Source organism: Crotalus tigris, unplaced genomic scaffold (genome assembly GCF_016545835.1).
Source record: "Crotalus tigris isolate CLP2741 ecotype Arizona unplaced genomic scaffold, ASM1654583v1 scf7180000017543.2237141, whole genome shotgun sequence".
In the NCBI taxonomy this organism is placed as follows: Eukaryota; Metazoa; Chordata; class Lepidosauria; order Squamata; family Viperidae; genus Crotalus; species Crotalus tigris.
The window spans coordinates 361,119-387,053 of NW_024096463.1; the positions used below are offsets into that span (position 1 = coordinate 361,119).

Genomic DNA, 25,935 nt, shown 5'->3' on the forward strand with positions numbered 1-25,935 from the left:
GGGTGGTTTGGGAGGGGTTGGGTGAGGGTTGTTTTGTTTTTTTTTTTGTTGTTTTTTCTGTTTTTTGTAAAAACTTTTAAAAATTTTCAATAAAAAAGTAAAAAGCTCTCAACCTATAATCCTTCTTATTTAACATTATTCCCTTTATTGTAGTTGACTCACGAATTTTTATTAACAAAATTTCTAAAGTTAAAACAAACAACAAAGGAGATAACGGACATCCCTGTCTTGTACCTTTTCCAATTTGAAAGGCCTCTGTTAGTCCTCCATTAATTATAATCTGAGCCGATTGTTGTTGATAAATGCCCTTTAGGGCTTGTAGAAATTTATCCCCAAAATTCATCTCCTCTATCACTCTTAACAAAAATTGCCAATTTAACTGATCAAAAGCTTTTTCAGCATCTAAAAAGTTTAAAGCTGCAGGAATCTGGTTATTTTTATCCAAATATTCAATTAAGTTAACAATTTGTCTAACATTTTTCATATATCTTCCAGTTATAAAACCAGATTGATCAGTATGAATCACTTGCTTCAATACAATCTATTATTTGCCAATATTTTAGAAAAAAAATTATAATCTATATTCAAAAGAGATACAGGTCTATAATTTTTAGGTTGAGTAAGATCTTGATCTTCTTTTGGAATCAATGGTATAAAAGCCCTTTTCCAAGATGGAGGTACCTCTGCACCCAATAATATACTATTAAAAAGTTCCTTTAATGGTTCTATCATCTCTTCAGATAATGTTTTGTAATAAATTGCTGTCAATCCATCTGTACCAGGTGCTTTACCAACTTTTAATTGTTTAATTGCCATAATAATTTCTTCAGAAGTAATTAAGCCATTAATCTCATCTCGTTGAGCATTTGTAAGCTTAGGAAAATGAGCTTCTTGTAAATATTTATCTATATCCAAAATCTGTACCTTTTCACCAGTATATAATTTTGTATAAAAATCTAAAATGATTTTTTAATCAACTCTTGCTGAAAAACCACTTTACCTTTATAATTTATTCTATCTATAATCCTTGATCTCTGTTTTTTCCGTAATTGATAAGCCAACCACCTACCAGGCTTATTTGCATTACAGAAAGTATTGTGTTTCATATATCGTAAGTTGGTTGCTATCTGACCAGCCATTAACATATTAAATTGTTCTTTAAGCATTTTATAGAAGCCTTTAACTTATTATCCAAAGGATTCAAAATTAAGGCTTTCTCTTTCAATTTAATCTCCTCTTCCAACTCTTGACGTTTCTGCAATTGTTTACGTCGATGAGCCCTATTCATTTGAATCAAAACTCCTCGCATATAAGCTTTGCTAGCATCCCACACCATTGCCATTGAAGTACCCTTGTACATGTTTAAAGTAAAAAATTCTTTCAAGTGTTCTCTACACTTCTGTGAATTCACCTCATATCTAAATAAATTCTCATTCAACCTCCAAGATCTTCTATTCCCATTCTCAGCAAATAATTCCAACCATACAGGACTATGATCCGTCAATATCCTAGGAAATATTTTAACATTCTTAATACTAAAATATAAATCAGTAGTAATTAAAAATAAATCAATTCTTGAAAATGATTGATGCTTGTCAGAAAAAAAGGTGAAGTCTCTCTCTTCCACATTTCGTTCCCGCCAAATGTCTCTCAATTCCAAATCATCTTTCGAGTCAAAAAAAGCCTTAGGTAGTTTAGCTTGATTGGAGAGCATGGAAAGTCCTTTCTTGTCCTTACTTGAGTCTAATACACCATTCCAGTCTCCCATCATAATAACAGATTTATAATCCAAAGAAATTAATTTTTGATGTAATAACTTATAAAACTGCTTATGTTGATTAGGAGCATACAAACCCACTGTAAGAAGTTTCTTACCATACAAATCCAATTCAATAAAAACATATCTTCCTTGAGAGTTAGAGTCTATTAATTTTGCTGATAAGTTGTTCTTAACATAGATAACAACGCCCCCTTTTTTCCCTGGAGCAGGAGATATAAAATGTGAACCCAACCGAGAGTTAATCAAATACTTTTGATCCTTTAAAGTAATATGAGTTTCCTGCAGACATACAACATCATACTTTCTTTCTTTTCTGTGGGGAATTCAAGCCATTAACATTCCAAGTCAGGAACTTTGCCATCCCTACTGGCCTGAAGCCTGGAAAAGACTGCATGAAGATCTGCTGTTGAAGATCTCTTCGGTCTTGCTCCTCCCACAGGCTCAGAAATAGTATATTCTTGTGTTAATACTCTTGCCTCCATCTTCTGTTGCTCCTTCTCTTTACATCTTATGAGCTGCTGGAGTCACTCTCTGTTCCTTTGAAGTTTCTTTTATCTCAAAAGGCTGCTGTAACAATTCAGCCTGTAATTCTCGAACCCCCAGTGAAATGGCACCTTTCAGTTGGCTATTCTCCCAACTTCACCTCTGAAATTTTAGATCATGGAGATAGTGGTGAGCCTGCTCCCAGGACAGAAGTATAAAAATCTTTCGCCTTTGAAATTGTATTAAGTCTATAACGTGTCTCCACATAGCTCACCACTATTCCAATCGGGATCTCCCATCTAAACTGAGGCTATCATTTTTTATTAAAAGTTTTTAAAATTTTACAAAACAAATCCCCTCCCCAAACCCACCCTCCCATACCCTCCCCCATCTCCCCAAACCTCCCTAACCCTCCCCTAGGCCTCCCAGAGTTGATTACAGGCTTATCCTAAATATTCCCAAAAGAAAAAAAAAAGAAACTTAAAACACATATGAATCCTAAACAAATCTGAATACCTTAAATTAAGTAGATTATCTTCTCTAAAAAAATAATAATTAAAATCATTAAACACATTATAATATACTCTAAACTTTCTTTGAACATCTATACCTATAATATAAAATCTAATATAAATCATAAACAAATCTAAATACATTTAATTAAACAAATTATACTCCCTCCAAAACACAAATTTAAACATTACTTGAAACTTAAAACATTAGAATAAACAAGTTAAAACTTAAAACATTAACATAAACAAATTGTACTCCCTCCAAAACACAAATTTAAACATTACGTAAAACTTAAAACTTAAAACATTAAAATCCCCTTATACACATTTAATCAAATTCCATCTTGAAAATATCAGTCTTTATAAACTCCCTCTAAAACACAAGTTTAAACATTACTTAAAACTTAAAACATTAGAATTCCCTTATGCACATTTAAATCTTTATCAATAACAAACTCCATCAAGAATAAACACATTAAACATTTAAATCTTCACCAATAGCAAATCCCATCCACAAAAAACACAGTCCTTATCAGTCTCAATTATCCATTTTCATTCTCCATCCTTATCATACTAATATTATTATTATCAGTCTCAGTTGTCCATTTTCATTCTCGATCCTTATCAATCTTAATTTTCATTCTCCGTCCTTGTCCTTATCAAGCTCAAAAGAAATGCTTTGAGATCTTCCTTGAAAGATTGCTCCAAAATTCCTGAATCTCCCAACGACTCCGAAGCCAATACCTGTGAGGATTCCTTAAACTCTTTATTCTGTTGATCTTTACAATTATGTGTTGCACGAGTTATCCTCTGTCCCCTCTCAGCTTGTTGAAACCCCTCAAGCTGAGATTTCCTATTTTCCATTTCTTCAGACAACAATTCCACCCTTGAGGATTGCTCCAAAGGCTTTATAAATCTTGCTTCTCCCGCAGATTCAGATACCACTAAATATGAGGCTTCGTTAACCTTCTTCTGTTGCTGCTTTTCTTTACAGTTGTGTGCTGCACAAGTTGTCTTCTGCTCCTCAACCTGAGCTTGTTGAGGCCTCCCAAACAAAGATTCCCCAATTTTCATAAATATAGGCTCTTCAAACTGTAATTCTACATTCTTTTCTTCCAAGGCTTTAAACTTAATAGATGGCGATGAACATACCCCCAGGACCGAAGTATAAAAATCTTTTGCTTGAGCAACAGTATTAAGTCTATAACATATCCCCAGGTAGTTCACCACCATTCCAATCGGAACATCCCATCTAAAGGAAATTCGTCTCTTTTTAAGTTCATCTGCTAAGAAAACAAAGTCCCTTCTTCTTCTTAAAATTTTGGGTGGGATCTCCTTTAAGATTATAACGTCTTGTGAAGCAATTTGAAATCTCTTCTTATAAAAAGCTTGTATGATTTCATTGCGTAAAGATCTTTTTCCAAAATAAATTACCACATCTCTTGGCAAATTCTTTTGCACTGCCACCACGGAGTTAACTCTAAATAATTTTTCAATTTCACTAAATATTTCCTCCTTTCTTTTATTCAAAATCACGGCAAAGTCCTTTGCAACCATCTCTTTCAGATCTCCTTGCAAAGACTCTCCCAAGCCTCTTATTCTTAAGGCATATTCCATTTGACCATATTGAAGCATAAGAATCTCATTTTCCATTTCTTTTTCCATACTTTCAATTTTTCCCTCCATTAATTCCACTTTTTCAGCTACTTCTTCCACACGGGAATTCAACTTTTCAAGAACAGAAGCAACTCCTTTTAAAGCCAAAACTATATCTTGCCTCAAAGTCTTATTATTTTCCTCTAAAATCTTTTTCATTTCTGCCCTAATTTGAATTATAACATTTCCCATCATATCTTGCAAATCCTTCACAATTGTTGGCTGGGCCACAGAAGAGGGTGGAACTATTGATTTAGGAGCTGTAGAGGTTCCTGGGCGCTTTGGAGCCATCTTAAAAAAAAAACTTACTCCTTCTTAAAAGTTACAAAAATTCCTTCAAAAAAAAAAATCAAAACTCCCTCAAAAGAAAAACCATTATGATAAAAAGAAAAAAGGGAGTTAAAAAAAAAGGGAGTTAAAATATCCATTCCAGTCATTAAAAAGAAAATGAAAGAAAAGAGGGAGAAGAAACATCAAAAAGCCTGCCTTTTAAAAGTCTTAAACACCAAAAAGCCAGACTGTTAAAAATAAAAAAACAAAACTAAAAAGTTAAATAACAAAAATAATAATGCTTCTAAAATCCATCCAGTCATTAAAAAGGCAAAAAAAGGAAGAAACCGGTCGCCGTTCTAACTTCCCAAAAAAACAAAAAAAAAAACGCCGGAAAGTCTGCCGATCGCCATTTTACTTTCCCTTTCAGCACAAAGTAAAAAGTAAAAGGAGAGAATATAAACATGAAAATAAATCTTTAAACTTAAAATACATATAAAGTCAAAGAAAGCAAAAAAATAAATCCTCTAATCAACTCTGTCCGCTTCTAAAAAAACCTCACCAGATCACTTTAAGCGCGGAGATGTTTGCAACGGCTTGTTTTGTCCCTAGGGACAAAAGCAGCTGGGAAGCGGAGACAGTCTGAACTCCGTGGGAGCACTCTGTCACCCCCCCCCCAAAAAAAGAATGGGGGTACATAAGAGGCTCTACCACTATTCAGACAACCCTCTACCCTCCCTTTGCCCGGGAGGGGGATTTTGAACCGCTGAACAGCTGATGTCTGCTGTTCATAGCGGTTCATTACACTTACCCAGGAGGACGGCTACAAAGTAGCCACCATCGCCATGCAGATCCGCCGGAAGTCCCCCTGAGGCTGTCATTTTTTAAGCTCATCAGCCAAGAAGGCAAAATCTTTTCTTCTTAAAATTTTTGGAGGAATTTCCTTTAACATTATAACATCTTGAGCAGCAATCTGAAATCTCTGCTTATAAAACGCTTGTATAATTTCATTATGTAAAGATCTCCTTGCAAAATAAATCACCACGTCGCTTGGTAAATTTCTCTGCTTCGCAATCCATGAATTAACTCTAAATATTTTTTCTATATCTCTCAATATTTCTTCAGGTTCACACCCCAAAATCTCAGCTATAATCAAAGCTCTCTCAAATCTTCTTGCATGTTTTCCTTCAAGCCTCTAATTCTTAAAGCAAATTCCATTTCTCTATATTGAGACATGATAATTTCATCCTGTGACATTTCCACCTTATTTTCCACTTCACCAACCCGATCTTCCAGACCTTCAACTTTCTCCACAACATCATCAATGCAATCATTCAGCCTCTCAACGTGGGAGGCAAGTCCTTGCAAAGCAAGTACTATATCCTCCCTCATTTCCCTATTTAATTCCTCCATTTCTGTTCTAATCTGACAAACTGCTTTTCCCAAAGCATCTTGTAAGTCTTTTACCGTAAGTGCTGGTGGTGATGGAGAAGATGGTGGTGTCCGGGGCTTAGCTTGTTGGACAGTCTGTACAACCGGGGAGGAGGCACAGCAGAAGTTGTGAGATGCTTCGAAGCCATTTTAATTTATAAAACTTCTTAGTATCTCAAAAAACAAAAGGGGAAAAGAGAAAAGCCCCCTATAAAAAAAGAAAACTAAAAAAAGAAAAAAAACTCTTGTCTTTTGTATCAATAACCAAAATCTATTACGTTATTCAAACTCTGTAGTGAAATGTAGCCAAGTGAAAGTTCTTTCTTCCCTTTTGCTCACAGAAAAAAAATATCCCAGCGCCATTTTAACTTCTTTTATAATTGTAAAAAAAAGGAGAAGAGTTAAAGTTCTTTTCCAGAGTTAAAGTTCCAAAGTAGATACAAATTATAAATACTCCTGGTCAGCTCTGTCTGCTTTGAAATTTACTTACAAGTTCACTTTAAGCTCAGATGTGGAAGCAGCGTCTTGCTTTGTCCAAAAAAAAAAGAACAAAGACATCTGAGATGTGGAGAAGCCTCGGACTCCGTGGGAGCTCACCCTCCGACCCAAAAAGATAAAATTTAGGGTCTTGGGGAGCTCTACCACTATCCAAGGAAAACTCACCTCCTCCCCTATGCCCGGGGAGACAAGTTCCGAACCGCGGGTCAGCTGTTATCTGCTGTCTCCGTAGTTTTGACACTTTCTCAGACGGACAGCTAAAAGATAGCTGCCATCGGTGCAGCCAGTGCCACTGGAAGCCCATTCATTCTTTTCTAAGTCTTGCCTGAATTCTACTACCGCTAGGGATTTGGGATTTTTTGTTTACCCTCGCGTGGTTATTGGAGCCGCTAGTTGCCTTGATGGGTCTGTTTTTGTACTGTTGTATTGTGGTAAACGTGACAGAGCGTCTGCTAGGAAGTTCTTTCCCCCCGGTAAATGTCTAATGGTGAAATTGAAATGATGGAAGTGCTGGGACTACTTGCTTGTTTGGGGATAGATGTTTTTAGAGCCTCTGTGTTTTTATGATCAGCCCATACTTGGAAAGGGATTTTGTTTCCTTCCAGGAAATGTTGCCATGTCAGGAGAGCCCAGCGAATGCTATAGGCTTCCTTCTTCCACACTGCCCATCTCTGTTTGGTTTCCATGAGTTTCCTCGATGTGTACGCACAAGGTTGTAACTTCCCTTCATTATTCTCCTGCAGTAATAGTGCACCTACTGCTACATCACTGGCATCTGCCTGAATGACGAAAGGTTTTTCGGTGTCTGGGTGTTTCAAGACCGGCTCTGTCGAAAATAGTCTTTTCAGTTTCTCAAATGCGGCTTGGCACTTCATAGTCCATTTCAGTGGCTGGCTGGGCTTCGGCTTCCCCTCTCTCAAGTGTTTAACAAATTTGTGATGGGTAGTGCGATCTGGGCAAAAGGGCGAATGAATTGACAATAAAAGTTAGCAAATCTCAGAAAACTTTGTAACTGTTTCCGGGTGTGAGATGGAGTCCATTCTAACACTGCTCAGACCTTTTCAGGATCCATCTCTATGCCATTTTGAGATATGCGGTACCCTAGTAATCAGTCAATTTGGCATAAAGTCAGGCGGCTCGTAACTTATTTAGCCCTGCTCTGACTAGTTTGACATGCTCTTCTTTGGTTTCTGTGAATATCAGGTTGTCGTCTAAGTAGACAAACACCCCTTTGTAGAGGTGCTCCTGGAGCACTTCATTTATCAGTTGCATGAACATGGTGGTGCCCCTTGCAACTCGAATGAAAGCACTTTAAATTGGAAACACCCCATGGGGCAATTGAATGCTGTCTTCCATTCGTCCCCTTCCTTAATTCTAACCCGGTAATACACCTCCCATAAGTCCAGTTTTGAAAAAGAAATTCCCCTTCACCAAGTGCGCTAACATGTCCTTCATTAAGGGGAAGGGGTAGAGGTTATTCTCACTCACTGCGTTCAGTGATCTATAATCTACGCAGAGGCGAAGAGATCCAACTTTTTTCTCGCAGAATAGCACAGGGGCTGCCGTTTTGGGTTTTGCTGGCTGTATGAACCTTCTTGCCAAATTCTTGTCTATAAATTTTTGTAGGTCTTCCAACTCCCGAGGGGTCATGGAATACATTTTCGGCTTAGGTAGTTTCGCTCCCGGTAAGATCTCAATGGCACAGTCTGTGGGTCAGTGGGGAGAGGTAGTTCGTTGGACCTTTCTTCACTGAACGCTTCAGCTAGATCCTGATATTCCTCAGATATGCCATCCAGTCCCCCATCATTTGCCATTGCTACACATTCCAGACCTCTATTCCCTTCTGGGGCTGGAACCCCTCCCCTTACACGGTGTTTTCCTTTTGGGAATCTCAGTTCTCCCTTCCCCCAGTCCACTCTTGGTTCCATTTCATTAACCATGCCATCCCTAAAATAAGCAGGCACTCCAAAAGTTAAAGTCTCTGTGTGACCCCCTATGGTAAATTGAATGGGCTGCATACAAGGGTGGCTGGACCTCCCCCTGTGATGGACCCATTTAGTTGGCCAAACGAAATTGGCTTGTTCAGCCTTCTCATCAGGATTCCTAAGTTCCCCACCAGGGTTGGACTTTTGAGGCTGCGGGTGCAGCCTGAGTCTATCAGGGATCTTAATGAGACCTTTTCCGGCATCCCTGGTGAGGGGTGCGATGGGTCCACTTACCAGGGTTTCGTCCTCTGAGTTGTTTTCAGAGGATTCAGGTGGTTTTTTTTCTGTTGGGATCAGAGTTCCTCTTCCCTTGGTTGTTGGAGTTTGGACCTCGACAACCTCCACGGTCTTCATGACAGTTTCTTTTGGCTGCTGAGGTGTTTTCCTGGACTTTCCTCCTCCGGCTTGGTCTGGTTTCCATACGAGGGTCTTCGATCAGCACTTAGCTGTGTCCGTCCTTCCCACACTTGAAATAAGCTGATGACCTAGGTGTTGCGGAGGGTGGTCTCACCGGCTCCCAGGCCCCCTCCAAGGGTGAGCATCCCCAGGCGTTGTCTGCGACCTTGATCGATTTCGGCTTCCTCAGCCAGGATATATCACTCTTGTAGTCGATCAGGATCCCCCTGGGGAATGCAGGCGTAATACAGATCATTGTTCAGTCCATCTTTAAAATGGCCCACGAGGACTTCTGGCCAATTGAGTCAGCTTGCCAAGGCTCGGAATTCCTCTGTGTATTTGGCCATTGGGCGACACCCTTGCCTCACCTTTTTGATCTGCTCTCTAGCCTTCCGATCGGCCAAGGGGTCTTCGAACCTCTTCCTTAGGGTAGCCATGAAGTGATTGAAGATCCGCAGCTCCAGAGCATCGGCGTCATGTAGGGTCACCATCCACTTGGCGGTTGCTCCCTCCAGAATGATGGTTACGATTCTCATCCGCCCATGGTTGCTGGGGATATCCCGGCCATATTCTTCCATATATCTCAGGACATGCACCAGGAAAACCCCCAATTTCTGAGGTTCTCCATTATACTTTACCCCCGAGGCTGGGAAGTTCCATCCAGACTGGTGGCCTCTCCTCCATCTGCCCCTGTGTCTTTCTCTGCCAGCCGGTATGATTTGTGCTGGGGTGGCAGCCGCTGCAGTCTCTGTGGTGCTGGTGGATGGACCCGGGTTTGCGACTTCGCTCTCCATGTGGTCTTCCTCTGTCATGCCTGTGGTCACCCAGCCCCAATATGGGTTTACCTTCTCCTCTTTTAAGGAGTCAAAAGCAACCCTCAACATATTGATAGCTTGTTTTAGGAACCGGCTAGAGCAGGCCGGTCTCTCGTCATCTTCCTCACTGAGATGGAGTGATCTCTCGCTTCCACCCTGGATTTCACCTCCCAGTCTTCTTTTTTCCCAACACCCTTCGACCATCTTGGCTTATCCTGGTGCTTGGTGGCTAAGGCTTCGTCGGAGGAAGTGGAGGAGTATGAACTGCTGCCACTTAGGCAGCCTGGGGGGGGGGAACTTCCCCTCCTAGGTTGCCTTCTCCTTTCTCTGTGCCGTGGTTCAACATTGTTTGCACGGTCCCCACGGTAAGGGTCTTCCTTCCGGGCTGACCAAAACTGCAGATCCTGCCTAATGTAAGGACCTGCCTCAATCCCTTTTCCCAAAAAAGCAGAGCTCCTGGAACAGCTTCATTCCAAAAGGAACTTTTATTAGGAGAAGGTGACAGCAGGCATAGAAGGCAGGATCTGAGGATTTCCCATGTGAATCAATAGATTAAAAGTATAACTGGGAAACCCCACCCCAACAGTCAATCCAGCCAGGTCAAATGGCCCAATCCCCAGGTGTGAATCCGCTGTGGGAACAGGGTTGATAAGGCACCATTCCCATGGTCTTCGTGCCTCTTTTTCGCAGCTAGAGATAAGGCAGATGGCCGTAGGCACATTCAAGGGAAATAGATCAAAGAGCAAGCAGATAGAGGAAAACAGAGAGGATACATTGTAGTGCTCATACCTCCCCCTCCCCCCAGGATTATGGTAGAACCCACAAGAATAAAGAAATCACCCCCTTCCAATAACTGGGTTCTGACACCTTTTGAACCTGCTCCAAGGATTAAGGGTTGGGAGTACACTGTTATGCTGATTCTCTTTCTTCCAAGGTCAGAATAATTTCCACTCTGTATTAATTGGGGAAGAGGGCGGGAGGAGAGATCTTGCTGTATGACTTCTGTTACATGGGATGCTTCATTATTAACGTTTTCCAGATTCCTGTTTAACTTGTACATGAAACCACTGCTTAAAGTCATTCAGTAGCAGAGGGTAAAATATTATCAATATGTTGGTGATACTCTGTTTATGTATCTCAACCGCAGATGGCCAAATGAAGCTGTGGAGATTCTGTCTCAGTGCATGGAGGCCGTGGAATCTTGATACAGGTTTAATACAACAGGTTTAATATCAACCCTAGCAAGACCAAGTGGGTTTGGGTTTTAAGGCTTCCTGGATCTGATGATTTTCCATGCTTAGTTCTGGATGGGGTTATACTTGTCAGGTCCACCAGCATGTCCTACCATTCTGTGGAAAGGGTTGGGGGAGGAATGTTTGGTGGCATCTTTCACATGTTTTCGCTTTTGCTGTAACTGCTTGGAAATTAGAGAGAGGGATTGTCTTCGGAGATGGAGAAGACTCTCTCCCAGCCAGTTCCAGCTTCAAGGCTGTTGTGCCCTGAGGGTGCCCTGTTATCTGCCTAGCACCTCAGCGTTTTCAAAACAACCTTGCAGCATCACATTGGCTGCCGATGGACCAGTCAGGGAATGGGTTTGGGGAAATGGAAGAATTGCTTTGAGCTTTGTGCGGAGCTCTCAGATTTTGCCTGACTTTACTGCAACAACTTTCAGTAAAAGTTTTTTTGATGCAATTCAATGGAGTCAAATTTTGCTTTCCTCAGGAGCCAACTGGGGCAGGTCCTTATAGTATTATTCTCAGGGTAGCATAACAGCAGGTGGCAGCTATGGCCTTGGGGCCTTTGTACAACTTTGTATTGTATACTAATTGTTCTGCTAAAGAAAAAAAATATATCAATAATTTATACCTTTATTACCTTGTGTTTTTAGGTGACAATCTAAAAACTAAATACCCCAGAAATTAAAAATGGAAAAATAACTCTCTCATTTTCTTGATGTCATCATTTTATTGTCCTGCTTGCCAAAACTTATAGTAAAAAAAAAAAAAAGAAGATAGATCTTTGGTGCAGTCCTTGCTCTATCCTCTTGTACTTTCTTGTGATGTTGTTTATTTCAGTTGTAGTACATAATAATCATTCTTTTGTCTAAATATACTTCACACAGTGCAGTATATTGACAATGCAATATTAACACTGAGGCAATTCTAATCATTAGCTGAACTAGTGGACTGGCTGAATTAGAAGTCTTGGATAGGAAAACTAGAGAAATAATGACAGTGAATCATGTCCTTCACCCATATAGCAATGTTAACAGACTATTTGGCAAAGATCATAAGTGGCATGGAATTTTGCAACTACAGCAGATACTTAAAGAAGAAGAAAAATGGCATTGGAAGAATATCTGTCCTTTGACAGCGAAGAATTGCATTGAGGCTAATATACTATGAAGGCTTACTGAGTACTGGAGCGACTGAAAAAGCTTACAAGAAAGACAAAATGAAGAATAGAAAAGAGACATGGCAATGAAATTGAAGAAAGAAGCAGAGGGGCTAATTCTGGTTGCACAAGATCAATCTTCAGAAAACCACATACAAAGCCAGAAATGAAAAGATAGCAAATGTCACCTCTGCAAAGAAGGTGAAGATGCAGTGGACCACTTAGTTTTAGCTCTTGCAAGGAGGATGTACAAGACTGAGTACAAACAACAGCATTTAAAAGTAGTAACAATGGCGCATTGGAATATCTGTGAGAAATACCACTTTCCTGCAAGCAAAAACTAGTGGGACCACAAAATAGAGAAAGTAATAAAAAAATGTACAGGTTAAAGTGCTCTGGGACTTCGGGTTTCAAACAGACAAGCATCTGCCACACAACTACCAGACTTAACAATTGTCAATAAAAAGACAAAAAATCTGGATAATGGACATTGCAGTACCTGGAAATACCAGAATAGAAGAGAAAGAACAGGAGAAAATAATAAAATACAAATACCTGCAAATAAAAATAGAATGATTGATGGGGAAAAAAGCAAAGATAGTACAATAATACTAGGTAATCCCAAAACATCTGGAGTAACACTTGAACACCATCAGCATTGAGAAAATCACCATCAGTAGGTTGCAAAAGGTAGGTTTATAAGCAGCTTACATTCTGCAACGATGACATTTAACACCATCTGACTATCCCAGGTCCTTGGGAAAGGCTTGATAATGTAGATTAAAAATGCCAAATCCAGTCTAAACATCTGGCTGACGTATGACCAGCTGTAATAATAATAATACAACATGCCTGCTCGAGGAGTATGTAAACATTCGAAATTAGGATACTCTCTATAAACACCTAAGTCAATTCTCTACTATATAATTTTCTAAATAACAAGGTACATTATATAGTAATTATAGTAAGGAAAAATTTGCTTTATTTTAGGATACTTTTACAAGAGAAGAATAATTGTTTGCTTATGCAGTTGGAAGAAGCAACTCGTTTAAGTTCCTATTTATGCTCACAATTGAAAAGGTTAGTATATTAGAGAAATTGATTAGCATGTTAGAAGGAAATCATAATGTAATATAATTAATTTTTCATTGTTTCCAAAAATATATTGGTTTATCTCAGCAGGACAGAGTTTAGAATTATCCTTTGGGTAGGATAATTAGATTAGGGTAGATTAGGATAATTCTAGTCTAATTTATTACTCCTCTGAGTTTCAGTGGAAATAAAATACTTTTCTTAGTTTAATATATAAGGTAGTCCTCAACTTATGACCACAATTGAGCTCAACATGTTGTTGAGACATTTGGTAAGTGAGGTTTGCCTCATTTTACAACTTTTCTTGTTACAGTTGTTAAGTGAATCACTGCAGTTGATAAATTAAGTGAATCTGGCTTCCCCATTGACTTTGCTTGTCAGAAGGTTGAAAAAAGTGATTACATGATCCTGGGACACAAAAAATATCATAAATATGAACCAGCCAAGTATCTGAATTTTGATCACCTGATCATCAGTATGCTGCAAAGGTTGTAACTACCGTATATGCCAGCGTACAAGGTGACCCAGCGTATAAGATGACCCCCGTCTTTGTCGCCGAGTCGCCTTCCTAGAACGTCGTCTTATATGCCGGAAACTACCAGTATTACCGGCGTATAAGACGACTTGGCATATAAGACAACCCCCGTCTTTGGCGCCGATTTTAGCGCTTCCGGAAGTCGCCTTATATGCCGGCATATACGGTATGAAAAATGGTCATTGTCATCTTTTTCAGTGCTGTTGTAAGTTTGAACGGTCACTAAATGAACTGTTATAAGTTGAGGACTACCTATATATATTGAAGGGGCAGATCTTAAAAATGAAGAATGACATCGCACTGTCTCACAGTAGATTTTTACTTACAGAGTGTCTATAGGATCTGAGTACTATGATTGCTCAAGTATTCATACACCCCACCTCAAAATAGAGCCAAATGTTGCTTTTTGTTACATTGGTTCCTTTTTATCTCCCAATTTACTGCTCTAACCTGTTTAATTGCTTATTCCTTCAAGTTATTTCATGTCTGCCTTTTTGCTAGCTTTTCATTTATTATTTGGTAATTATTTTTAATGTATCTAGACTTCAAATTGTGTTGTATAATAGGACTGTGCAAAGCATTAAAAATGCTTTACCCAGTATGCTAACATAAGGAAATACTCTACCCCGCTCCCCAAATTGTAGAAGCAGTTTTTAGATTCTGGGAACAACCTTATGAGCTTTCCATGGATGTAGTTCCTTTAGCATTTCAAGGAAGTATGCTTGGCTATGATCCTTGCAGATCATAATTTCTGAATACTTGCATAGTTTTCTCCTTTTTAAAATATCATTAATGTTTTTTAAACTTCATTCATTTATTCATTTCTGAGTTTGTGATTTTTTTCCAGGCTAGTGTTTATTGCCTCAGAGCCGTACTTTCAGAAACACATTGGCTGCTGAAGTGTGATACTTTCCAGATCCAAAGGGCTCTATTCATACTCTCTTATGTAGTTTACAAATTATTAGATGTCTTCTACATTTATTATAATGAACACTTTCTCTTGTGTCGGTAATTACTTATTTGCTATGAAGGAAAGAAACCTGGTCCTCCTCCTTCTTAATATTTCTCCATTGAGTTGTTTAATTGAGTTACCTTCTTATCTGTATACAAATTTACCACAAGACCTATGGTGAGTGTTTGCTTAAGTAGAGATTTGATGCACATCTTCTACATAGACTGGACAGCCATTTGTCTGAAATGGTGTAGGGTTTCCTGCCTGAGCAGGGGGTTGGAGTAGATGACCTCCAAAGTCCCTTCCAACTTTATTATTATTATTATTATTATTATTATTATTATTATTATTATTATTATTATTATAAAATATTATGGTATGTAAAGCATTAGAATACTATTTCTCAGCCTTAGCAACTTCAGCTATAAAGATGGGTGGACTTCAGCTCTCAGAATTGGGAGTGCTGGCTGGAGACCTCTTGCTGGGGAATTCTAGGAGTTGAAGTTTGCCTATCTTAAAGTTGGCAAGGTTGAGAAACAGTGCATTAGAAGGACTTTATGACATATGCTGGCATAAGTGAAGTATTTTTCCTTGAAGTTTGAAGCAACTACTTCATCTGGATAGCTAAGTGCACTTCTTTCACTGTGATAGATACTATGCCTATACATACATACAACCAGGGCTTTTTTTTTTTTTTTTGGTCATAGAACACCCAGAATGGAGTTCCGGCACCTTTTTTAGATGGAAGCTTGTAGGGTAGGCAAGGCAGAATGTATGATATGTGTGAGTTCCGGCACTTTTTCTTTTCTTTTTTTTTTTTTTACAAAAACATTGCATACAACAAATCCAAGAATACCTTGTAGAAAGAACTAGGTTGTCCCTTTCAGAGAACATTACTTTGATGCTCATATGAATCTAAATATTTTAGATAGAACCATCTGGATATGTAGATTAGATTTGATGCCAACTTTGCTCTACTTTTTCATGCAGTTTTTACTTTAATCCCTTTGTGATAGCACAGCCTCTTGCAACAATCATGTCAGATGGCTTTTCTCCAATATGTATGATGCATAGATAAAATGAGGAATAAGAACAACCTTTTTGTACCTGCTTCCTTGAGTGAGCATGTGTGCTTTTGCTAGCCACCCTTGTCCTTCACTAGATGTTCTGAGGCACAATTGTCCAGGTATGAGTGAGTATAGCCCAAATGAATATCTAAATTACATATAAAGGGTAAAAATTTCAGCACAGAGTGGGTTCCATAAATTTCATCTTTGCAGACATAGAGGCATATGTATGAAAGTATAGACAACCTTAGATAAGCAAACAATTGTTTTTACAATACAATTAAGGATTATTTTTTTAGCAGTTCTTGCTATATGTATGTGTGACTTAGGAAAAGGATAATTTGCAATTTCATGCAGACACATTCAGTCCAGAGTTGCAGACTTGGTCTGATTATAATTTGGAAGGACAAAGATCAGATCACAAATTCAGTCACAGATGGAAAATGGAAGACAGAGAAGCTACAGGAGATATAAATATGTGAATTCAAGGCTGTCTAATATAATGCATAAATCAACTCATTTTCTATAGTTAGTTGGTTCTGTTATTTATAAGTGTAACATTAGTCCTTCAGTATAATTAATTTTTCCTTGTCTGGTTTTATTTTTTCCTGATGTTATATATATAATGACAAAGGAAAATGATGGCATTTTTGTCTGCAAAGCCTGCATATAGGAATATATCTTGATTATTGTTTCAGTTAATGAAGAGGGGAAAAAACCTCATATTTTGAATCTACATTTGTGAATGCACACTTACTACATATGTCTTATTCCAGTTTATCTGCCAGTTCTTTGACAATATCTTCTGGAAGCAGTAGAGGATCATTGGCATCCAGCCATGGGTCATTGGCATCCAGCAGAGGCTCCCTGAGTTCTGTTAGTTTCACAGACATCTATGGTCTCCCTCAGTATGATAAATCTGATACTGCTGTTGACTATGGTCATCATATGCAATATGATCCAGTTTCAGTTGATTTTCATAACAAAGATATACAGTATCATGAGTCTATTGGATCTCCAGCTAGCAGTAAACAACAAAGATCTTTAGATACTCCTCTGTCTTTGGCATCATTGTCATCAAGGTCATCCCTTTCTTCACTGTCACCTCCAAGTTCTCCCCTGGATACTCCCTTCCTACCTGCTTCTTGGGATTCTCTATTAGTCCACAAGTCAGAAGGGTATGAAGAAGTAACATACACAGGTACCTCAGAAATACTTCGAGCTCAGAGCTCTGTTTTGGGTGAAGACAAAGGACAAGAAATGGTAGCATCTAAGGCTACTGAATATTCCACAAGAAATGACGCATTATCAATTATCAATATTCCAAATTCTGGTAAGTTAATTTTTAGCCATTTATATTTTGTTTTCAGATATCAACAGAACAATGAATATAGGTTGGTTGTCACAAGGTAGATAGCAGCTTATCTAAAAAAATATAGTTGTGCATGGAAAAAGGCTGAATCAAATTGTATCAGTCAGCATGCCTGTGTTTCAGTTAAGTAAACATTAAATTATTATAGTAAGTTTTAAGGAAAGGAAATAAAATGCTTTGTTGGCTTGTTACATTTTAGCTTTTTAGTTTGTGGAGTTCATATGCTAAACTCCTTCCTCTCTATTTCTGAAACCAAATGAAGGAAAATACTTTAAGTTTTATTGAAATTATAGGACAAGTTAATTGTAATTAGAAATGAATAAAACATTTGTGCTTTGAAACTCATTTGCAGTGTTCTGAGCCTAAGAAAAAGATATTTCTTCATTCATTCAGGTTTTAATACATCACAATCACTCAATTTACAGAGTCAAAATAGATAGAACAATGGCAGTGTACAAACAATGTACAATTCAAGTTGCAAAACCAAAATCAAATAGAAAGAAGAGTAGTAAAGATGCAAGGAACAAGAGGCGCAGGAGATGTTAATGAAAAATTCTTTGAAAAGTTCCATTTTTAATCATTTCATAAAAATTACTGTGGACAGGGCCCATTCCATAGTGTCTTTATAGGTTAATATCAGCAGTTTAAACTATTCAGAACACAACCAGTAACCAGTGCAGGGCCTGTGATATTGGTATAATATGCTCCAAGACAGCTAAAACATGGGCCACCATGTTCTGAATTGAATTTCTGAATAGTTTTCAAAACTCCTACCTAGTGGATGGAACATTATTTATTTCAACTCCTACAAAAGGATTTACCATTTCAAGTTATGTGACTGTTCAACTGCTCTGATTGTGTTTTGTAAGAAGATTGCTTATTTTCATTTTTTTCCATTCTAGAGGGGAGTGTAGTTTGAAGGAAAAGGCAATAGTAGTTCTCCCTCCCCCAAAACTGCACTTGTGCTATAAACTGACCAGTAATTTCCATAACAAGCATTTTAGTACAATTTTTATAATTTTTGGTATATTATAATATAGGATTTTATTTTTCAATGTTACTAGCTAGTATTTTTAATTTTTTTAAAAAATAATTGCTATTTTATCTTGGGTCTGTGCAGGATCATTTTTTAACATTTAAAATTTAAATATACCATATAGATATGTCTGCTTTATACCCATGTGATTGAGTTGCTTAGGCATTTACATTCTTAAGCATTTACATTGTCCATTTCCCATTTTGCTGATTTTAATATTTAAAGATTAGGGAAATAAATGAACAGCACTGTTGTTTCTAAATGTAGTGCACAGGGTATAAATGACTGCCATCTAGTGTTGGAGTATCATGAAATATGCTAATTTTCTGAAATAATTCACTTAATCTCTTTTTGATTTACAGAGACATGAGTGTCCAAACTTTCACTGATGTTACCTGTTTGTATTTCTCTGCTTAGTGTAAAAGTAAAGAATAATTATTAGTACAAATTCATTTTTATTTTTAATATTTAAGAGAAATATTCATTTCTCTTGTACTATAGACTTTTAGCTCTCATTAATGAAGTTTGGAAAGTACTGTTGATTTAACCTTCAACATTCATTTTTTCCGTGAGTTGCAGAATTTCAGGGGATGCTTAATTTTTGGGGAGGGAGGGAACTTAATGAAAATGTCAGATTTGACAAATTTGTTCCACTTTTCACTTAAAGTATTCCTTTATTTTGTTCCTCATGTGGCACAACAGAAAAAAATGTTGTAAGTGATTCTAGATTTACTCTTTTCTTTCTGCTAGTAAAGTTCATATGTATTTGTAGAGTTTGGGTTTTGTTTTTTATGTTTAAAAGCCAGAATATTTTTATGATTTCATTAAAAAAAAGTCTTAGGAGTAACTATTGAGTTACTAGCCATATTGAGTTAATATAACGTAGCTATAAACTAGAATAGTTGGTATTAGCCATTGTTATGTTTACTGATCTTAAATATTTAGGTATACAGTGTCTTAAGTTCTAATAGCTAGCACAAGAGCATCAGCTGAACAAAAATGTGGAATTCTAATTCCTTGTATTTATGCTTCACTATACCATCTGATATTAGCTACATATTCTCTTATTTTATATTAACTAACTATGTTCTGTTCTGAAACTTCAGCTGCCATTCCCTGTTTACTTCAGATCAGATGGCTAGCATTTAGCCAATTCTAGTTGATTGCAAGAAGCTAAAATAAAAAAGCTTGGTTCTTGAATGCAAAACTCTCTGTTAAACCCCAAACTGTAAGCTAGATTGGGAACTGTGAAAGCAACCTGAAAACCAAGCACAGAATAATTTTACTACATTAATTTATCAATGTTGTCATACACAGTAAAGATTATTTCAAAGAAGTCTTTACTACTTAATCTTTTAAAATGAAGTTTCTTTTAAGAGTCAATAAAATATTTAAAAGTGGGAAGACAGTTATTGTACAAAATGACATAAACTCCTCAGTGAAAATCTGTTTCATGTGAGTAGGAAGCATGTCTTAACTCGCTGGCAACATCAATGTTACAAAATTGAAACAAGAAAGCAATATTATTTTCTTTAATAGTTGAACCTAGGTCAGCTATGCTGACTCAGGAATTCTGGGAGTTGAAGTCCATGAGTCATAAAAGAGCCGAGGTTGCCTACCCCTGACCTAGGTAAATCAGACTATCACAATTATAGAAGTTGATTCTAAATGTTAAGAGCATTCTCTTTTTGAAAACATGCAGGAAACAATGAAAATAAAGACACAAAAGGTTTGTATGGCAAGCAAACAAAATAAGTAAAATTGTATTACAAAATTATCTCAAATATTTAAACTTTCTTGTTGTAAGATAACCAAAATCTTACATTTAAAAACCTAGAACTCTGAAGTAATTATATATAATTTAAAGCCATAATATAAATTAATTATATATAATTATATTAGAGAAATAAACTTTATATTAATATATTCCTGGTAACACTAGCTGGCCTTGCCAAGATAGGAAGCTAACAGGGTTCAGTTTGACTAGTAAAACTGTAGGCTAGACTAGGAAATCAAAATCCTGAAGAATAAAATAATATATTTTCTTGGTTTGCATTGTGCTATATATCAAAAGTTTGCTTACTATTTTGTTTTTTTATTGATCTTAAAAAAACTTAGCATTTTTATGGAATAATTATTTTCATGCAACTTTCAACAAAATCATTCACCATGAAAATATTTAAAATTATAATTGACATGATTATCTTGTTAAAGAAACACATACAGGTGAAGATAACTTTAAGAAAACATTGGATATAATTATAGTTGAATTGAAACAAATGCATATAATTACTTTCAAATTATATGAGAGTCATACTTTTGGTGTTTGATTTCACTAGTTTGCTCCTCTTAATGTGTATATAATTGGCATTAGTAGCTTGTTTAAGGGTCCTTGTGTCATTTGTTCTTGATCATTGGCTGAATGTTTATTGTGCTATTTGCTCTGATTTCCATTCATTGCCAGCCTGAATATAAATCTAAGACATGGATTACTTTAGATTTGTTAGTGAAAGGAAAAATCATAGGCCAATAATACAATGAGCATTAATCACTCTGTTAATAGTCATGAGCAAATCATAAAGGATTATAAGTAGGTGTTGGATATTTTATATAATCTGAATGCACCCAATTATCTTCTATATATCAGTGGACTATACTCACGTTAAATTGTTAATGGTTTATAAATATATTCTTTATGTTTTGCTTTAACAACATGTATTATCTTTCTGTTTTGGAGTGAATTGTATGGGTAATCATGCAAGCAAGTGCTCAAGTCTCAGTTAAAAGTATTCAGATGTAAATTTAAGATAGCTTGGATCAGGCAAGTGTGTGTTAAGGTTTCAATACACATATGACACATTTAATACATTTTTATTAGTAAATTGAATGGAATGATTTTTGTTGTTGTTCACATGTGAAAATAGTTTGAGTCCTCCCTTAGACATGGAAATTGGCTGAGTTACTTGGGCTGGTCACTGTCTCACAGTTCAACTCAGTTCACAAGGTTGTTGATGAAGAGAAAATAGGAAGAGCGAGCATTATGTATGCTGCCTTTATGCTTTACAAATTAAAAAAAGAGAATAAATTCAATAAATCTTCAGTGTAACTTATCTTTACTGTTTTCCATGTTGTAGCTGTGACCTTACGTGAAAATAGCACTAGAAGATTGGAAAGGAGATCCAGGCGAGTCTCAGCATGTCTGTCCAATTATTCATTGGCTAGTGACAGTGGCGTGTTTGAAGCTTTAAGCAAAAGGTCAGATTGTACAGATATGTGTAAAACGGAATTATACTTAATTCCCCTTAAAAATTCTATATTATAGAATTGATGAAGATCTTTTTATCTTCTATTGGATAAGATTAATGGCAAATGATTTTTTTTAGCAAAGTAGTCTTTTTTAATCTAGTTCTTAAAATGTTGTTGGTTGTTTACTGAGCATAGTAACTACATAGCAATACAAACTCTTCTCGTTTATTGGTAGTTAAGAGGCATTTGGAAATTTATTTTTTAAATATTTTTACATTTTAAAAATGAGTAGAAATTAAACAGGAAAAAGAAATCAATTAAAAGGAGAAAAAAAGAATAGCAGCTGAATAGCTGCCACTTTATGAGAGGGTAAGGAAAGATTGTGTTGGATCCTTGTACTTTTATCTGATTATGTTCTGTAAACTAGCACTAAAACTTTATAACAAAATTCAGTTATAATAAACCAGAACACTACATAATAGTACATAGAATATAAGCAACTCTGCTTTGAATAGAAAATAATGTTTTGAAGAGGACCTTGAGGATGTTAAAATAAAGTAGTTTCAGCTTTTGTATCTGTACCTGTTTTAAAACTGGGAACAGCACATGCCTCAATGTTTGAAATTACTTTCGATACTTGTCTTGCATATCTGGGCATCAGCATACTAATTTTGTTTTTGTTTCTTTTTTTCAAAATAACCATATGTGATGATTGCCAGTAAATAAAGTTTAGTTATTAGGTTAATCACATGTGGACTTACTATATGCCATAGAATTCAACAATGTCTTTAAGATTTGAGTTTGAGGAATGTTTGTCATATAATATAGAAAGCAGAGGATGTGTTTTTTGTACTTATTAGTTAATATTATTTATCATGATAGGGTACTACTTAATGATAAGTTATTATTTTTTTTTAATTCCTATATAGAAATGAAGATGTTGAAGAATCACTTTATAATGATGGTGTCACTAGTGAAGAGCCCAAAATGCAGGTTGGATTTCTGTGAGTATTTTTCTATGCCTTGGTCAGTACTAATTATATACCAAAACCAAAATTCAGGAACACTTGTGAGTAGTGAATGTACATCATCTTGGCTATCTCATCATTACTATTTTAATTTGTAAAAAAAAAAAAAGAGAGAGGGGGGGGGGGCTAAAAGAATTCCCACTTAGACCAGAATAGTACATTTGTCAGAATCCAATTATATTTCATCTTTAATTATCAAATATAGAAACTCCCAATTCTGCCTTCTCTGGATTCTGCCATAAGAGGGAGAGAAGGGGGAGAACAAAGGAGCTTTATGGCCCTCACTTCCTTCAGTATACTTCTAAGGAGCTGAATGTGTGTTTATTGCAACCTCAAAGAGTTAGCACCAAAGAACCTTACCATAACAAAGAAGGTTAATTGCCTTTCATGTAGTTTATCTGAAGTCTCCATCCAGACGGAAGAAAGAAAAAAGGGGGTGGAATTGTGATACCTGAAACTATCACTGGAAGGGGGGGTGATTGGGTGGGACTACTGGGGAACCCCTTAAAACCTTGAATGGGAGAGCTTGGAGCCCAAGTCCTGTCTAGCACGCCTGCAACCACTTCTTCTTAATAAAGGATTCCTGTTGGAAGAATGATTCCAAGAGTTCTGTCTTCTTAAGATGCAAAGTGGGGTGGGTCCTTACAACATTTAAAATTTATGGTTCATCAGTAAATACTATCTTTAAATGGCTAAATTAATCCGTTTCCCAGATATGTGATAATGGACTAGAATTCTCATAAGTTCTACTAGCTGTATCAAACATTTCTGCTAAAATGAAGAGAAATTTTAAATTAAATTAGTATTCTAGGTTGCTGTTGCTATTTTAAAGTTACATTATAATATAACGCTGTATATATCAGTTATATAAAAACAAAACTATACCATATGTAAATCTATAACTTGTATGTTTGAGAATAGAGTGGCAGTTAATTGGTTATGTTGTTTTTCAGGCATGACAGTGGAAGTGAATGTCTCCTTATCCATGTGTTGCAGCTAAAGAATTTTACTGGATTTGCCATCAAAGAAGGCTGTAAAATGTACGTTGAGATCTGTACATTATTCTAACACTATCTTTTTAATCCTATCAAATGTCTAGATATGTGATTAATTATGCACCAAGTGACAACTGCATTTCTTAGCAACAGAAATTCTAGTCATAAGTCGAGGACTACTTGTAAGCATCCAGAATTGCCAGCATTCATATCATATTGACTATCCCAAATTATTGCTTCAGCAGATGCAAAAGAATTACAGCCCTTTGCAATACAATGCTGTAATGACCATTTAAAAAGATAAAAATAAAACGTATTTACTAATTTCATATATTTTATTGATACTTTTACTATATAGGGGTTTTTCTTTTTTTCAGACACGTGAGAATATACTTACCATCTGTTGAGTCAGGCACCACAACCACATATTGCTCTAAGGCTTTGGAATTCCAGGCTTCGTTAATATTTAATGAAGTCTTTCAGGTTCCTGTACAATCAAATACCTTAAAACTCAAAGTGCTTCAACTTTACATTTGTTCACTTGGCCAGCAGCAACAAGAAGAATTATTGGTAAGAAATTTCTTTCCATGAAATGTTCCAGAATGGTCAGAACAACCCATTTCAGGGTTGAAGCAAAGGTTTCAAACTTAAGACAGATTTTTTTTTTTGAGCTGGAAACATTTTACACTGAAAATGTTTTTCATATCCCTATTAACTAGTGCAGGAGTAGGGAACCTTGGCCATGCTGACTCAGGAATTCTGGGAGTTGAAGTCCACAAGTCATAAAAGAGCCAGGGTTCCCTACCCCTGATCTAGTGAAAAATCAAAGCTAATTTATTAGAATTAGATGTGAAAAAACATCTGCAGAGAATTGTAGGCAATGAGGTTACTCACACAGAATGTGATGAGTATTCCTTAAATATTGAAGCTAATGTTTTTTATTAAAAGAAATAGTTTTGTAATAGAAATGTTTTCTATGTTACATTGACACATTTTGCATTGGTATGTTCACAGGGCATTGCTCAGATCAGCCTAGCTAACTATGAGAGTTCTAGTGAGATGCAGCTTTGCTGGTATCCTGTTCAGACCTTCATTGGTTCAGATTGTGAACAAAAAAAAGAACAACCTAAACATGAAGAAAGTGCTTCTCATTCTATTGAAAATAAAAATATAATGAAAATGGTATAGTCATATATAATTTTTCTTGTGTTTCTATGTTTATGTGATACTTGATACTAAAGGAAGATTTGTCTGAAATGCTAGATAAATGAGGCAATTGATAAAAAGCTGCATTGGTGAAACTTTATTATCAGTGGAACTGTTTAACTGGCATTGATCTGCTGGTCATGCTAAAAGTGTGAGTATGTTCTGTCTATGCATCCATTTTGAATTGTCTGGTCATGTTTAGTTATTTTGAAGTGTATTAATTATTCTACGTGCTATATTTGAGATCTGAATTTAAGAAAATATAGCTTATTCTGGAAACAGTGTAGAACAAGGCTTTTAAACCAGTGGTACGGGTACCACCTGTGGTACATTGGCACCTGGCAGGTGGTACGCGACCATCCTAAAAAAATGGTAGTGGGGGAGGGGAATGAGCTGAACCGGTGGCAGTACTGCACAAGCCTGAGCGAGAGACAGCTGGAGCTGCAGAGCTGTCAGGGCTCAGGATCAGCGCTTCTTCGGAACTGTCAGGGTTCAGTGGAAGTGCCAGGATCAGCACCCAGCTCCAGCTCAAGCTCAGTGCTGATCCTGGCGCTTCTGCTGAGCCCAGAAGAAGCGCCGATCAGCTGGAATGTTGCAGCATCTCCAAGGTCTTGTGATTTACATTCAGATGCTTGGCAGCTGATTCATATTTATGATGGTCACAGTGTCCCAGGGTCATGTGAAGTGAACAAAACCTGCAACCACCCAGCAGATGGGAATAAAAACCAAACAGCCCTCCATCCCACCCCCGCTGCCAGTCCTCAACAGAAATGCTCACAACAATTAAAACCTCGGACAGGAGGAAGAGCACCGCCGGGCGGGTGGGCGGGCAGGTGTCTTGCTCAGCTGTGGCTTGGGAGGCACTTTTTTCAGTGCCATTGTAATTTCGAACAGTCACTAAGCAAACTGTTGTAAGTTGAGGACTACCTGTACTTCATCACTTTTTTCCTTTTGGGGGGGTCATCAAGTTTTTGACACCTTGTTAGGCGACTGGTGGTACTCGGATATGGCCATATCCTAAAAGTGGTACAATAGGTGAAAAGGTTGAAAAGCCCTGATGTAGAACAATGAAAAAATACAGCAGAAAGGGATATCTTTTGGAATTCAATATGAAATGGTACCCTTTATGTATGAGAATTTCCCAAAGTGTAGAATATATTGCATATTGGCTAATTTAAGACCCTTT

General features: G+C 36.9%; 1 protein-coding gene across 3 annotated transcripts in view; it reads left to right on the plus strand.

The window, feature by feature from the left end:
• The window catches only part of WWC3 (WWC family member 3), a 234,274-nt gene that overhangs the window by 185,641 nt on the left and 22,698 nt on the right, over positions 1 to 25,935 (plus strand). For 2 of the 3 annotated variants that reach the window (XM_039318663.1, XM_039318807.1), the window contains 7 exons: positions 13,211 to 13,300; positions 16,643 to 17,199; positions 21,409 to 21,529; positions 22,450 to 22,524; positions 23,502 to 23,588; positions 23,921 to 24,113; positions 24,558 to 24,725. In XM_039318663.1, coding sequence (XP_039174597.1) covers positions 13,211 to 13,300; positions 16,643 to 17,199; positions 21,409 to 21,529; positions 22,450 to 22,524; positions 23,502 to 23,588; positions 23,921 to 24,113; positions 24,558 to 24,725 — 1,291 coding nt within the window. The remainder of the gene's footprint in view (positions 1 to 13,210; positions 13,301 to 16,642; positions 17,200 to 21,408; positions 21,530 to 22,449; positions 22,525 to 23,501; positions 23,589 to 23,920; positions 24,114 to 24,557; positions 24,726 to 25,935) is intronic. The other variant, XM_039318738.1, reaches the window with a different exon arrangement.